This window comes from Haliotis rubra, unplaced genomic scaffold (genome assembly GCF_003918875.1).
Source record: "Haliotis rubra isolate DU_JTF1 unplaced genomic scaffold, ASM391887v1 Scf521, whole genome shotgun sequence".
NCBI lineage: Eukaryota > Metazoa > Mollusca > Gastropoda > Lepetellida > Haliotidae > Haliotis > Haliotis rubra.
In genome coordinates, this window is record NW_025767215.1 from 235816 (window position 1) to 250545 (window position 14730).

The following is a 14730-nucleotide window of genomic DNA, read 5'->3' on the forward strand; positions in this document are numbered from 1 at the left end:
ACGCGTTTCATAAACAACCCAGTGCGTTCGGGTGCAGACCGAGGTTACGTGACTATTGGGAGAGAATGTTCTTCCCTCAAATATCACTCACTTTCACTACCAAACATTGACGTATGTTCTTGAACTTACACCTCAAAAGCGTATAACCCCTACTTTTTCTCATCTCACTCATGAATACACACACAAAAATATTTTACTTCCGTATCCATGACCCTGGTGGAGCGATGAATACAGCTCCAACAATCAACGTTGTATAACTTATACAAATATTTGTAAAACAGCATTGACTAACGTCGCATTTCTGCGTATTTCCGCAATACAGCAAATTAGAAACAAAAATTGAAACCCGTTAAATTCACTGTGTGTCACTGGAGTTAAAAGGCAGTTACGACCACTGGATGAACCTGTGGGTTGTATAACGTGTTCGATATGCGATCTGTATCCAGTACCATCGGTACACGTGTAAGGGATACCACCATTTAAGATGAAGACAAGAGGAATACACGTGGCTTTACTTCTCTGGTTGTTGATTATTGAGGTAGGTATATGTTTTATCTCCCGAAGTCGTCAAGTTAACATGAGAGCATATATGCTAGTCAGAGGACACAATTACATTCTCCATATATCGTACAGGGATTTTTACTTCTTAAGAGAAATAAACTTATATGCATAGTCTTTACAATAGTCTGCATGAGCTTTTGTTGATCCAATCTCTAATCTCTTACTCGTTAGAGTACATTCTCCATATATCGTACTAGGATGTTTTACTTCTCAGGATTCCCTCGAACATCCGGGTTAGAATTGGTCTTCAGTAACCCATGCTCGTCGTAAGAGGCGACTAACGGGATCGGGTGGTCAGCCTCGCTGACTTGGTTGACACATGTCATCGGTTCCCATTTGCGTAGATCATGCTGTTGATCACTGGATTGTCTGGTCCAGACTCGATTATTTACAGACTGCCGCCATATAGCTGGAATATTGCTGAGTGCTTTGTAACACTAAACTAAATCATTCACTACTTCTCAAGATATATCTACTTATATGCGTAGTCCTTACAATAGTGTGCATGAGTTCATATTTTTCCTTTTGTTTATCCAATCTCTCGATCGACTATATACTAAAGCACTGGAGGTAACTCCGGCGTCAATGTAATGTACACATTATTTACATAAGTAGAGCTTCCTTAGTTTTTAAGCTTTGCAATGAAGACAAATAAACGCATGTCAGTCTATATTATCTATATCAGACATGTTCAGTTATGTGCCTAAGTTTAAAGTGTACTAGTAGTCAATATACTGAGTATACTGATACTCGTAGTGAATAATCACTCAAGGCGTTATCAACAATTTGTATTCTATACCTTAACACATCGGGGAAAGTAGAATACTCAATGCCATTCTCAGTGGATGTATGGCAACGGCTGGTGGGAAATATGGTGGGCAGGGTTATACCCTTAGCGGTTTAATAATTAGCACATATCTTGATGTGCGAGGAATGCTTGAATTGATACAGATGTTGTGTGAACTCATTGGCCGTATCTTCATCTGTATTTAAACAACAACCACAAGATACTTCACAAGATACTGCCCCTTTCACAGAAGGCGTACCAGAGACGCGCTCTACAAATTTATTATGCACATGTAGAAAGTGAATAAAACTGACAGGAAATGCAAACACAAGAAGCGGTCTCAGAAACCGGATTATATATCATGTATGACCTAGATCGACGTTCGTTCACCATTGTTGCGCGGGACAGCCTCTATATTTCTTTATAGAATGAGCATACCCTTGACAGAAATACATCCCTACCAAAACAAGAAAAGGTGTTCACTGTATTTCCGGCTTCTGATCTTTTAACCCATGTCACGCACAGTTTATTTAAGTAGGTTTCCGCATGTCCAGTGGACTAATCGAAACGAATTTCTAATGCCATCGAATAATGAGGACTGGGGAATTACACATTGATAAACCTGGTTACTGCTATGTGATCGTACCCTTCATGCTGATACTGGTCTGTCAGGTCCAGACGTTATGTACAGGTGTTTGAGATACAGACATATAACTGCTGCCTGTAACGATGCATTTCATTTCTAATGTAAGGAACTCTAAACGTTCTATGTATAACCTATTCGGGCAAGTGGGTTTGATTTGAACAGTATTTCAGTTAGATTACGCATCTTAATGTGATGTGAACATCCGGAGCTGATGTCCAGACGATTATCACGATAATACATGTTAGCACCATGCCCCTTAAATTGTTTTCTTTTTTTAAAGTGGTAATCGTCACGTCATCAGTTTATCATACATACTCTCCCAAACAAGAAACGCATAGATGTATTTTCACGAATGTAATCTGCTAACTTTAACGTGAGATAACACGTGTAAATCTAGATTTGTTGCAGGCAAATTACACAGTTGAAAGATCAACACTGTCTGTTAATGTGTTTAGCTGATAAATAGTTCAATAAGTGAAGGCGTCCCTTCCCAGTAGGGCATTGTCTACAAAATCTGTTGTGGACACCATAAGCCCCCAAAACTGCTATGCATCGTCTCGGCATGGACTCAATACGTCTTGAATTCGATCATGTCGAATTCTGGCCCAATCCCCGTGCAATGCCTGAGAGAGCTGATCTAACGTCTCGGACGCCGGTGACGTTACCGTATGCGTCCTACGAGGTCATCCCACAAATGTTCGATAGGGTTAGGTGGGACGATTTAAAGGCCATCGAAGCAATGTGATGTTCTCATTCTGAAGCCACTGAATAGTGGCATGTGATGTGTGAGGCGTGGCGTTATCTCGTTGAAACAATTCCCTCTGGCGGTCAATGATTAAAACTATGTGGTTTTCTTAAGATTTCGTCCCTGTACAGAATAGCAGTTACATTGCCGTGAAGGCGAACAAAATTAGATTTCTGCGTGTAGGATATTTCTACTCGAATCATGACACTCCCACCGCCATATCGGTCCACCTGGGCGACACAATGCTAGGCAAAATGTTCATTTGGATGTCGATAGACACATATTATTCCATCACGGCACTGAAGCAGAAATTGAACCATACACGTCGCCAGGTTTGTAGATTCTAGAATCGGACTATATTGCACCACTGGACCCGTCAACGTCGATGTAATTGTCGCAGCACTGGGTCTTCTAGCTTCCAGTACAGCTTCGATTACGAACGGCTTGCGCCGACACCCTACCTGCAGAAACAGTTGCTGTGGCGATTCTGCAAAAGAAGTACCCGGATGTACCTTCAACGGCAGATTGAGATTCCCCAGCCTCCAGACGTCCAATGGCATTGTTTTCATTTATAGTAGTGAGTTGAAGCATAGCGGTATTCTTTCATTTACTTAAAAAATGCCAATAACCATATAAAAGCAAACGGTTTTATATAGACAACATACCCACTCACGATTCCACACACCAGCACGTGCATATTACAAGAACAACACGTGCATATTACGAAACACTTTTTCTCCATGACACTTTCGAACGTATACGTGTATCAAAATGCCCAAAGATGATTTTTGCCCTGTGTATTCTATTCATATAGACAAACTAACATTATAAAGTATAACAATCAAACACCATTTTTGAGAAATATTTGAAATTTCATGTATCAATATCACCTGTGCGTTACTTGTTTTTTTGAGAGTATATATTTACCCATGCCGCCTATTGACCAGGCATGTTTACATATTGTTACGGTTAACAATTTGCCGTGACAAAAGGTTTAAAAGTCCCCTCTGAACCAGCAAAATAGAACACAGACAAGTCTAAAATATTCAATAAAATATTGAACAAACAATGAGCAAACTACAGTGAATGGCAATACAGATTTCTAGTACAATGCAATTGAGTCACAAACCTAAAGTAATGGTTTCTAAATGGGTAACATATTAACTCATCATAGTCTTGACATTTACAGTGTGAGCAGATATACTGATTGAAGGTTGTTTCCAATGACATATGTTGAATATAGACGAGCACAGTCAGTCTTCAATGTTGAACAAATTCGACGATGGCAGACAGATGTATATAACTCCAGTCATGTGAAAAGTCCGTGTGTGATTCCGCAGCACAACTCAACAATAAGCCTTTATATAATAGCTCTTACACAGTTCTCGAGCATTCTAGCAATGCTAGACTGTATCATTATCCACTCAGAACTTTATAGAAATCCGTCGAAATTGGTGGAAAACTGCATGGCATGATTAAAGCCGTAAATAAACAGGATTGCCAAGGGAAGCAACTCTGAAGCGCCATAAAAAAGGCTTGCCGCTAAAAATACTATTGTCATTCAACATGTATGATGCGAGACGTGATCCACAACCCACACTCAAAACTTTAAACATTGTGGCCCATAATAACTATCACTTAATCAATGATATTACAAATTACAACCAAAAACACAAAAAAACACAAAAAAACACACAGTCTCATAACAAGATATATATGCCATTAAATCATAAAGTGAAGCATTGATAACGTAGTTTTTTAAATATACGTGTCGTGATCAAAGGCACACAATGTGATATGTTTAAGGATTATCGAGTAGACATCATCAAGGATAAACACACGATTTCCTGTTTACTTTGATTGAACAGACAAACCGTTTATTTGGTGGTCGTGGGCCTTTAGCCCCATTGCCAGAATACTGACAAAGTGATGCGCAGAGAACAATACATCAGTGTGAGAGCAATGGAAATATATTTTACTTTACAATAAAACTGAAAAACATATTTGTTGAACATATGCCAAACATAACATGGTATGGTACTACAATGCATACCTAAAAAGTGAAACCAATAACACCCTTTTTATTTAATTCCTTCAATTTTATTTTCTCACTGTTAAAGATCTTGAACTCTGGAAGATTACAAACATTACTTCAAACCTTTTCATCATCTATTAGACATTTTCCCTTTCTTACATTTTGAACTCCAAAGTAATTACTTATACTACCTTTGTACCTAAGATTGCAGAATAAATATATAACCACATGTGCACACTTGATGCCACATTGATATTCTGAATAACTTCATCAGTTTCCACAAAATGTTCTAATCTTGCAGGAAGACTGCAAACACAAACATTTCTCAAAGTATTCAAAAGAGAAATACGTTTATAATTATTGAGGTTCGACACTGTTTATTGTATATTTAAGAAACTCATTTGGTATACTGTGGATTCCTGTTGAGTTATAAGGCTTCAAAAGACTAAATTGTTCTTCAATTCTTGACTAAATCTGCATTCACATCAACATTTTCATTCAACAGATTACAAAATGGTTCACCCACACTGGGCCTAATGGCCTAATGATATGCTTGTTTTGATGAGAAATTTTGGAAAATATGCAGAATCTCTTTGTGTCCTTGGTCCTTGCAACTTATGCGATGTTATCACTGGCACAACGATTGTTTGATTTTACATATTTGTTTAAGTTAGTCTTTGCCATTTTGTATTATGTTGATTCTCTTCTGTAGATGTTCTTCCGAAGCAGTTCAAAGTCCTTGTCAAGTTAAGAGCTGCAGAAGCTCAATATTGATACTTGTTCACTCACTGGACACAATCATTTGAAATGCATAATTCTTCAGATACAACATACACAGAAAGAAAGAGTCTTCATACCAATGTTATTGCTACATAGTCCCATACTCTGCATGTATAATTTATACCATTACCATGTTTCCGGACCCGTGAAGATCCGGGTCAGAATTGGTCTTTAGCAACCAATACTTGTCGCAAGAGACGTCTAACAGGATCGGGTGGTTAGACTCACTGACGTGGTTGACACATCTCATCGTATCCCAATTGCTCATGCTGTTGATTACTGGATTTTCTGGTCCAGACTCGATTATTTACAGACCGCCGCCGTGTAGCTGGAATATTGCTGAATTAGGGGATAACTGTACTGTGTTTGACGAATTAAGGACGGTATACGTCCCCAATTCGTCAAACACAGTACAATTATCCCCATTCTAATTCAACTCTTTTTATGCTGTATTTTCGTGAAACAAATTCATTATTTAAACCAGGTCAAAGATCCTCTAGGTTAAAGGTTAATCATATCACTCCTTGACCTTACACCATCGCCAGAAAAAGAAGTTCCCTTTTTAAACTTCAATATTTGTTATGTGTACACTGACTAAATCTGACAATGATGAATAAATTATAGTGATATAGCTAAAATGGATGGAATTATCATGAAAAAGGCCCCTAGTTATCAGACATGAGCGGGCCGCTGATAATTATAATGGCCCTCTGATTCCTCAACGACGGATCATTAACAGTTTTGTTCTGTCACAGAGAGTGACGTCACTCTCCATCATGACGTCATAAATCTTGTTTCATGATCTAGCAGTGTTGGGTCAACAGTGCTTGATTGAAGTAAACTTACAATTAAATTATGATACTGTTTTTGACTTTTAAGCACAAATTCCATCCATTTTGCTATAATAGGGGAGTTAATTGAAGACCTAGGACTTCAGGAAATGATAGTGTCCTGAAAGCAACGTTACCCCTTTAGTGTAGGGATACATTCAAACGTTTTGGAGAATCGGTTTTCATATTGCGACCGTATATGCTGAATATACGGTCGGAAATATATAGCATTGACCAATCAGAACTCGTGTTACATAAGAAGTTGAATTAGAATGTGGCGTTAAACAACAACCAACCAACCATAATTCCGAATATATCTTTTTGATTTACAGCATGTGAAGACTGGCGGTAAACTGGACATTCGATTCATCAGATACTCATCAGGTGGCAGGAAAATCAACGGGGAGTGTTGTGACGATGACATCCTCCCTTGGTGCCCTGATCAATGTGATCCAAAGTTTTATCTGTACATCTACGGGTAAATACATTAGAAACAGTTATTTATAAACGCACGAGTCAATCATATTCGGTTGGGGACAGTTTCCTATCTCGGTATTATGTTCCTAGCTCTTCTGTGAAAATGATTTGTGTATTATCTTGGCTTGTGCTGTTGGTTATCAAAGGGTATTATTGAAACAAGCTTAAGTATGTAAGAATTGCTGCTTGTCAAATCGCCTGGAATATGCATCTGTATCTGTATCTGAATTTGAAACCATTATTGCACGATTTGTTGTGTACATTGAATTTTAAGCGTTTTATCATCTGAAAGAATGTCTGCCTTCAATGTCTACTAGGTCTTCAAGTCATTCTTGCTACATTTGCAGATGAATAAAGTTTATGTTATCAATGTTGCGCTTTGCTACCTGTAGACTTGACGGTGTCATACAATGTTATTGCAGCCCTGGGGGAGGAAACTCCTGGTCTCTTTATCAGAGCACCACAGACTACATACACAACCATAATATAATCAACTTTGGAAGCAGCATTCAAGGACAAGCAAATCCTCTCATCATACCAGTGCCCAAAGCAGTCCCGGTATGATTGTTGTTACCTAAATATATGATGCCCACAAGGAACCAGTTACATAGAACCTGAAATGCTCTGTGATTGTTGATCAGGAAACTAACAGGAAGGGTTGATAGATAAGGCTCAGTGTAGGCAGCGAGTCATTCTATCCTGGTGGCGACTCTTCGTCTAGTCCAGCCCCTGTTATTTACAAGTAAATTAAAACTAACTGTGGTAACTTCGGAGTTAACCAACAGATGCCAAGTAAATCGATATATGTGTCTTGTTATTGATTTGGGTACATTTATTGTTTTGCTGGAATTTTGCTTGCTGTGGTGTTAAATAACAAACTAAACTTGGAGTAACATGTTTTCTTTTTCTTTTTCTACAGTTTTCAATAGCTATACGAGTGCAGGTGTATGACTACGATGGCACCTCTAGAGATGACCACATGGACACACTCACTAAGCTGATCAACATCCATGCTGCTCCTACAGAACAGACAGCTGTGTACACCCCATACATATTGAGGGAAAGGACAGAGTGAGTCATAAATACTTTAAAATGATGAGTTTTGATTGATCTAAACCTTAGAGATCTTTCAATAGCATACGACGTTTACACGTAATACTTAAGAATGTGCTTATGGTGCGCAAAATGTATGGAGTAAACTATTTTTCAGGTTAGAGATAAATGTCCGTGCATACTGCGACACGGATTGGTACGGGTCTGCGTGTGCGAAATATTGCAAGGCTACTACTAATCACAGTCACTACATGTGCCACCTACAAACAGGTGCAAAAATGTGCTTTGAAGGTATGGTCAGACACTGATTTCAACGTTGATGTGAACAATTGTATATACCAAAGATATATACATTGTGTATTGAGAAAGGCCAACAAGATTAAAATCATAACATAATATCAGTTGTATATTATGTTAACTCAGAATTGGAAATGTTAAATCTTCTGGTTGATCTTGTATCTACCATTGTATATTGACTATATTGTCATTTGTGTCTCGCATGGTAGTTCGACCAGAGAGTAACAGAAATCTTGTTTTGTCCGTTTTGTTCGTTTTGTTCACTGCACTTATCGGGACAGTGCTGTTGCAGGTAATAGAATTACTTTGAATCATCGTGTAGGAAGATATCTGTTTCCGTATTCAGACGTTCAAAACTATCGGAATCATTTTGCCATTTTCTGCGCAAATAAACTCTTTCTGATACTAAAATATTGCAGGTTGGAAGGGGAGACAACTGCGATCAGGACATCGACGAATGCAACGAAATTGACAACACATGTCAAAATGGGGGAAGTTGTAGAAATACACTCGGCAGTTTTGAGTGCATTTGTATCGAGGGAATAAAAGGTTAGTATTCTATACCTGCAATCTAACATGAATAGAATCACAAAAAGAACAGGACCCGTGGAATATATTCTACAATTCTTCGACTACTACCATGGAAATTAATACACTTTCCCTGTTACAGCTGTCATACACTGTTTTTTCAATGGTATAAACTTTCTGTTTGTGGTCATATATAGAGTGGAGGAAACAAAGGCATAAACAAACATATCCCCAACTCCATTCCCCAACGTTACTTGATGTCTATAGCCAAGAGTTAATTTATACTAGATGATATAGTGATAAATTATTTGTTTTAATCTTGAAAAGCTTCCTGTCCTTTGTCGACAGTCACTGGACTTTAATTAACTTGTTCTCATTGCGATGTAAACTTTTAACTCTCCCCTTAACCACCCGACCCACCTTGTTTCAAGTATAGCAATGCACCTATAGGGTTGAATTATTAAAGATTGTTTACGTAACGTAACACAACATATGGATATATTTGGCTCATACATAGAGAATACTACACTCATTACATACGAATTATACGAAACGAGTGTCCTTCCTATGGTATCTGACCGGGCGAAGGAAGGTCACGAGTCTCGTATAATTCGTATGTACTGAGACTAAGTGTAGTATTTTATTTATTAACCACGTCTTACCTCCATAAAATCGACAAAATAGCGTATTTTTGTTGTTTTTTATGCTTTCAAACCGAAACTGGTTTCATAAAGAGATTGCGAAAGAATTTTTTGCATGACATCACACTGTATTGACGTCACTACGCCATTCTCTTTTGGCCCCTCGTTATCAAAGGTAGCCTGAGTAACCGACGTCACGATGCGTGTCAGTTGTCATTGCCTCGTACAGCCTCTTACATTTATAACTACTCAGTAGCATCCTGTTTCTTGGCTTCATTCGGCTAACATCATTGGCGGAAACATGACGTTTATGGTTTTCGACGGATAAATAGTCTCAGTTCAACTTACAATTAAACAGCGACACGGCAACGTTCGCAATGTTTACATTCCCACAGTGCATCCGTGAAATGTGGCGTGACAAGAAGTAGTAGTTTATTTCGGTAATTCAGGCCACAGGCCCATTTTACAGTGAATGTATTAACAAAGATGTTGATGCTGCACCACCAGTGCATGTAGCAATGTTTGAGTTCAACAAGTTATATCTGGTACAATAGACATGTGAATATAAAATATATAGGTTATGTAATGGACAATTGCTTGCTCCTCATTTTAAGAGCAAAGAAAGTTAACGTGGCAAGGTTATTAAGCATGGAAGTATTTTTGGTGGTAAATAAAAGTTAACATTTACACTATGAAGGTAATTTGTAGTAATAACTTGGCAGGAAATTCCATCTAAGCTCATTATAGAATGGACACACTAGACAGACATGGTATTCTGTTTCTACATTTGGGATGATGCAAAATGGACACAGTCTTTCACTTTTAGGTATGCCTAATTGTCTACCCTGTGGTATCATAAGATCACTACTGGATGTACGAAATTGTGAAAGAGTAATCCTAAATGCATTAATTTGACGTGACTAGTCAGGTTCATCTGGATGTACTAATCTAAACTTACGTTGGTTGTAGAAATGCGACGTTCATATTGCCCCATTTGGTCTACGTTAATCACAGATGTAATTATAAAATAATTTAAGAAGATATTTAATTCAAAGTAAACCGTCATCAAACTGTTTTTCCGTGCGTCTGTGTGTCTGTGTGTCTTAACGTAGGTGGCAGACACGTCAATAAAACAGCGCGTCAGTGAGCGAGGATTGTGATTTAGGTCACCGACACCGTCGTTTTTCTGTTTGTTTTCTGCCTTTGATTAACCGTAATTAACCTTAGAAAGAATTAAATTTGGCATCTTAGAAAAGAAATACAGTTCGCTCTACCACCATGTATAGTGTAATATTAAGTACTCTGTTGCCCTGAACTATTATAACGTAAAGCGTGTAACTTAATTGACGTAGTAAAAGTTGTAGAATTAATGAATTCACGTGTTTGTAATGAATGAGAAAGTAGTCCCGTCATACCTGAGAGGTCATCGGTTATCCAATCAAATCGTTATGATCTTAGGTCACGTCGTTTCGTTACGGCATAGGTCAACGCGATACGACACTCGTGTGACGTACGAGATTAGTATGTAATAACCCATACGTTGACCACGTGTGTAATAATAGAACTGCTTCCAAAATTCGTTTATTTGCTCTCCTATTTTCTAAAATATGTGTACCAAAACGCGTATACACGCAAGCATCCCTAGATACAAAAAACAACAAATTGTCAGAGATTTTTAGCATAGGAATATAACTGTTTGAAACAACAACTTTAACAATAAGGGGTAAAAGGCTTTAATCACCTTTGAATGAAACAATACCCAGTCCTTATTTATTGGGTCGTTATAAATATCGAATAAATGCTGCTTGTCATATATATTTCTTCAACTTTGTTCAGGAAAGCGATGTGAAAACATCACCAACCAATGTGCAGTGGCACCATGTCTGAACGGAGGAACATGTGGCGGAAACGAAACAGCCTTCAACTGCGCATGCTCAGTAGAGTGGACTGGAGAGACCTGCGCAGAGAAGGTTAATTTCTGTGACAGCGCCCCCTGTAAGAGAGGGAACTGTACTTCGGACCTCCTGACGGCAACTGGGTTCAAGTGTAACTGTGGTTTTGGATGGGTAGGAGAAAGATGCAGTCTCCATGTTGGTAAGGTCATTTTTTGTCTTATAATTTGCATATATTTATTTAGTTTTTTTTCTCTTTGAACTGTAGAAGTATGATTGTAGATGTTGAAGACCAAATTTTGGGTCTATAAATTATATTCAGATCTTCAGGCTAAGTTTCACATTCATACAAAAACAAAAGTGAACATATTTGGCACAGAATTAATATAGATATAGGAGGCTCACACTACAAAGTTAGAGCACTTAGGAAAGTTCAGTATTTGTGACACTTCAATGACCTGACTGAAGGAGATCCATATGGACGGAGTTTGACTATAGGCAACCAAAGGCGGTCATTTCATGTCAAGGTCATTACTAGTGGCAATATTATACGAGTGCCTCCATCACTTTGCGCCTTATTTTTATCAGAAATGAAGTAACGATATATAGAAAAAGAGTTGGGCAGTATGTCTTGCCAGTGAATTATTTGTATTCAATTTGTTTGACACAATTGTTGCTGAGAATCTCCTTAACCGATTCAGATCTATGTCACAGTAGTTCGTGTTAGTTATGCTTCTGTCTGAACCAACATGGAAATGGGCACAGGAAAGATTTCATTGTGATCGCATTTTTGGATTACAGATTTACTTATTTCGTCATTATGAATTACATAGTCATAATTTTCAACACATGTCAATAGACAAATTGTGACTCCATTCTAAAGAATTATTTATTCATGCTTGAGTTGTCAATTTAGGATTTGCTTTTCATATTTCACATAAAACATGTTTGTCCTCAGATATTGTCAATATGGCGCTCCTGGGTGAGATTGATCATACAAATAGAGGTGACCTGGCTGATGGCTTGAAGAGAGTCATCACCGAACTCGGGGGAATTCCAGGAAAGGTGGATGTCAAGTTTACAACAAACACACAGAAAGAAAACAAGTAAGTCACAAGCAGAATGTACAACAGTTACGGGTCTACAATTATTTGAGTGTCCCGTCATGCAATTAATGTCACTAAATGTAACTAAATTTGTGTTTGAATATGTGTTTCAGTTTTACTACAACTTACGTACAATTCTACTCTGCTGTGGAGAATGGCTCCTTTATAGAAAGTTCTTTATTGGATGAGATCTTCAAATCCAACCCTGACGTAGTCATCAATGGATATCTGCCTCTTCCGTTGTACCCTCCCACTAACACGAAGGTGACGCCCACGATGCCAAGAGTTGTGGTTACTGATGTCGTATAAATGTTTATGATGCCGCGAGTCCCAGTATTTAGTACCTGTTATGTAATCCCCTCCCTTGGAACGTTCGCTGGAATGTTAGTTATGTAACTATTGCTGCGACATGACCGCAGTCTGTAAATGTTGTGTCTGGATCAGACAATCCATTAACTTACGTTCCCTTTTTGGGGACAAGTAAAGCTTGCTTCGAACTATTTTATCATCCGAATGTATGTAACTGGGTAATTAATGCGTAATGTAACCTTTGGAACCACAATGCAATCTTCTTTCAGAGTCCACATGGCAGCTGGGACACAAACCAATATGTGTCGGCCATTCTACCTCCTGTAGGACTTGTCCTGATTCCTGTACTGCTTCTGGTGGCTTTCTGCATCTGGGAGAAGAAAATCGTAAGTGGTACATGACATACTTTGGTGAACATACTCTGTTGTACCATGTGATATGTCAAGGACGATGTAAGTCTGAAGAACGTGGCTTTATAATCAGAACCTTCGATGTATATGTCAACGCGTGGATATGCGTCGACTTGGGAATGAGCTCATGTTTAAGATGAAGTGTACGTATAATACGTTGACAAGACGAAGGAATGCGTTGAGCTCAAACTTCTTTAGTTACATGACAAACAAATACACAAGACGTAAATGAGGTGAGCGGAGTTTGTGATCAATATACAGTTTTTGACAACAATGAACAGATAGAAAAACAATAGCACTTCCTTGACCAGTTGATGTGATGGCAGGGACGGTCAAGGGAGATTACCAATTAAGGTTAGGAATGTCTTATACAATAAGTAATGGGCTTACAAGTCAATGTACAATGCGGTAGTTATACAAAAATGTACAGTAGTGATTAAGAATACAGGTTAGCATCATATATATATTACAATAAAGTCTCACATGTCTTGACAACATAGTTTTGGACTTTTGAAATATTTGGACGATGGCTGTCCTGAATTAGTCACTATAACATATATTTAGGTTTGTCATACAAATTTGAACTAACTTCTAGATGTCCTAAATGTTGTTTTTCTGAATAAAATGTTTGGTTCCTTTTAAAACATAGTTACATGTATGTCTCAAAGCATCATCTAAAACAATATGCCCGTCGTCTACACATTAAAGAGGATCAATGTAACACGCTAAATTTCATACACCTATCCATGTTGGAAATATACATTGGAGTCACGTGTAACCACGGACTGTCTGGAAGTTTTTCGTTAAAAGGACAAATAAGACTTATCGTAATCTTTTATTTGCATTTTTATATCACGCGTAGTGTTAACAACTCTTATGTTTTCTTTCAAGGGAAAGGTCGGAAGAGGTCACAGATGACAACGACCAAATCGACCTGTTTGTGATCAATGTCCCCTGCGACAGCGACCTAAATAGAGCCGGTTCCGTCAAAAATTTTCGTAAGGATGCAAGCTTATGTCCAGAGGTTGACACTAGTCTTGACTTTGATGAAGCACAAGTGGTAACACTCGATACAGTCTGTAATGAGATATCAAACACTCAATCAACGGCTGAAGATGTGACCCGTGACCCACTGAGTATTCACGCAAGTGTTAGTGACGTAGCAACACCCGGTACTCGCCGCCATGTTACATCAGTCATACACCCAGACACTGAAGATTTGACACTTGGCCTAGTACGTCGGCAGGGTGCCAGCGTGTCTCTGGATGACGACGGACGTCATGGTGACGTAACAACACTCAACACTCGCCGTCATGTTGCATCACACATCGAACCAGTCACTGGAGATATGACACTTGACCCGGAAGGTCCACCGAGTTTCATTGTGTCTCCGGATGACCACGCACCTCTTGGTGACTTCGGAACACCCGATACTCCCCGTCATGTCACGTCATATACGCCTCTTCGCTCGCTTCCATGTACCTCTGGAGGTGGTCTGCCTCAGACTAGCAGCTATGAACCGCTCAATCGTTGTGAGGAAGAGGGTGCAGCGTGTGCTGTCGTCGATGACAACAACGTTGAGGGCGCCTCAGAGGAAAACCCCTATGTTGATCTTGTTGTAAGGAAAAGATAG

General features: G+C 38.7%; 1 protein-coding gene across 1 annotated transcript; it reads left to right on the top strand.

The window, feature by feature from the left end:
* The first annotated feature begins 428 nt into the window (after positions 1 to 428).
* LOC124252698 (protein jagged-1-like) lies at positions 429 to 14730 on the top strand. The gene is made up of 11 exons (XM_046686351.1): positions 429 to 538; positions 6717 to 6862; positions 7284 to 7419; positions 7781 to 7932; positions 8072 to 8210; positions 8631 to 8760; positions 11217 to 11474; positions 12231 to 12378; positions 12492 to 12620; positions 12957 to 13010; positions 13989 to 14730. The coding sequence occupies exons 1-11, from the start codon at positions 485 to 487 to the stop codon at positions 14728 to 14730; spliced, it is 2088 nt and encodes a 695-aa protein (XP_046542307.1). The 5' UTR covers positions 429 to 484.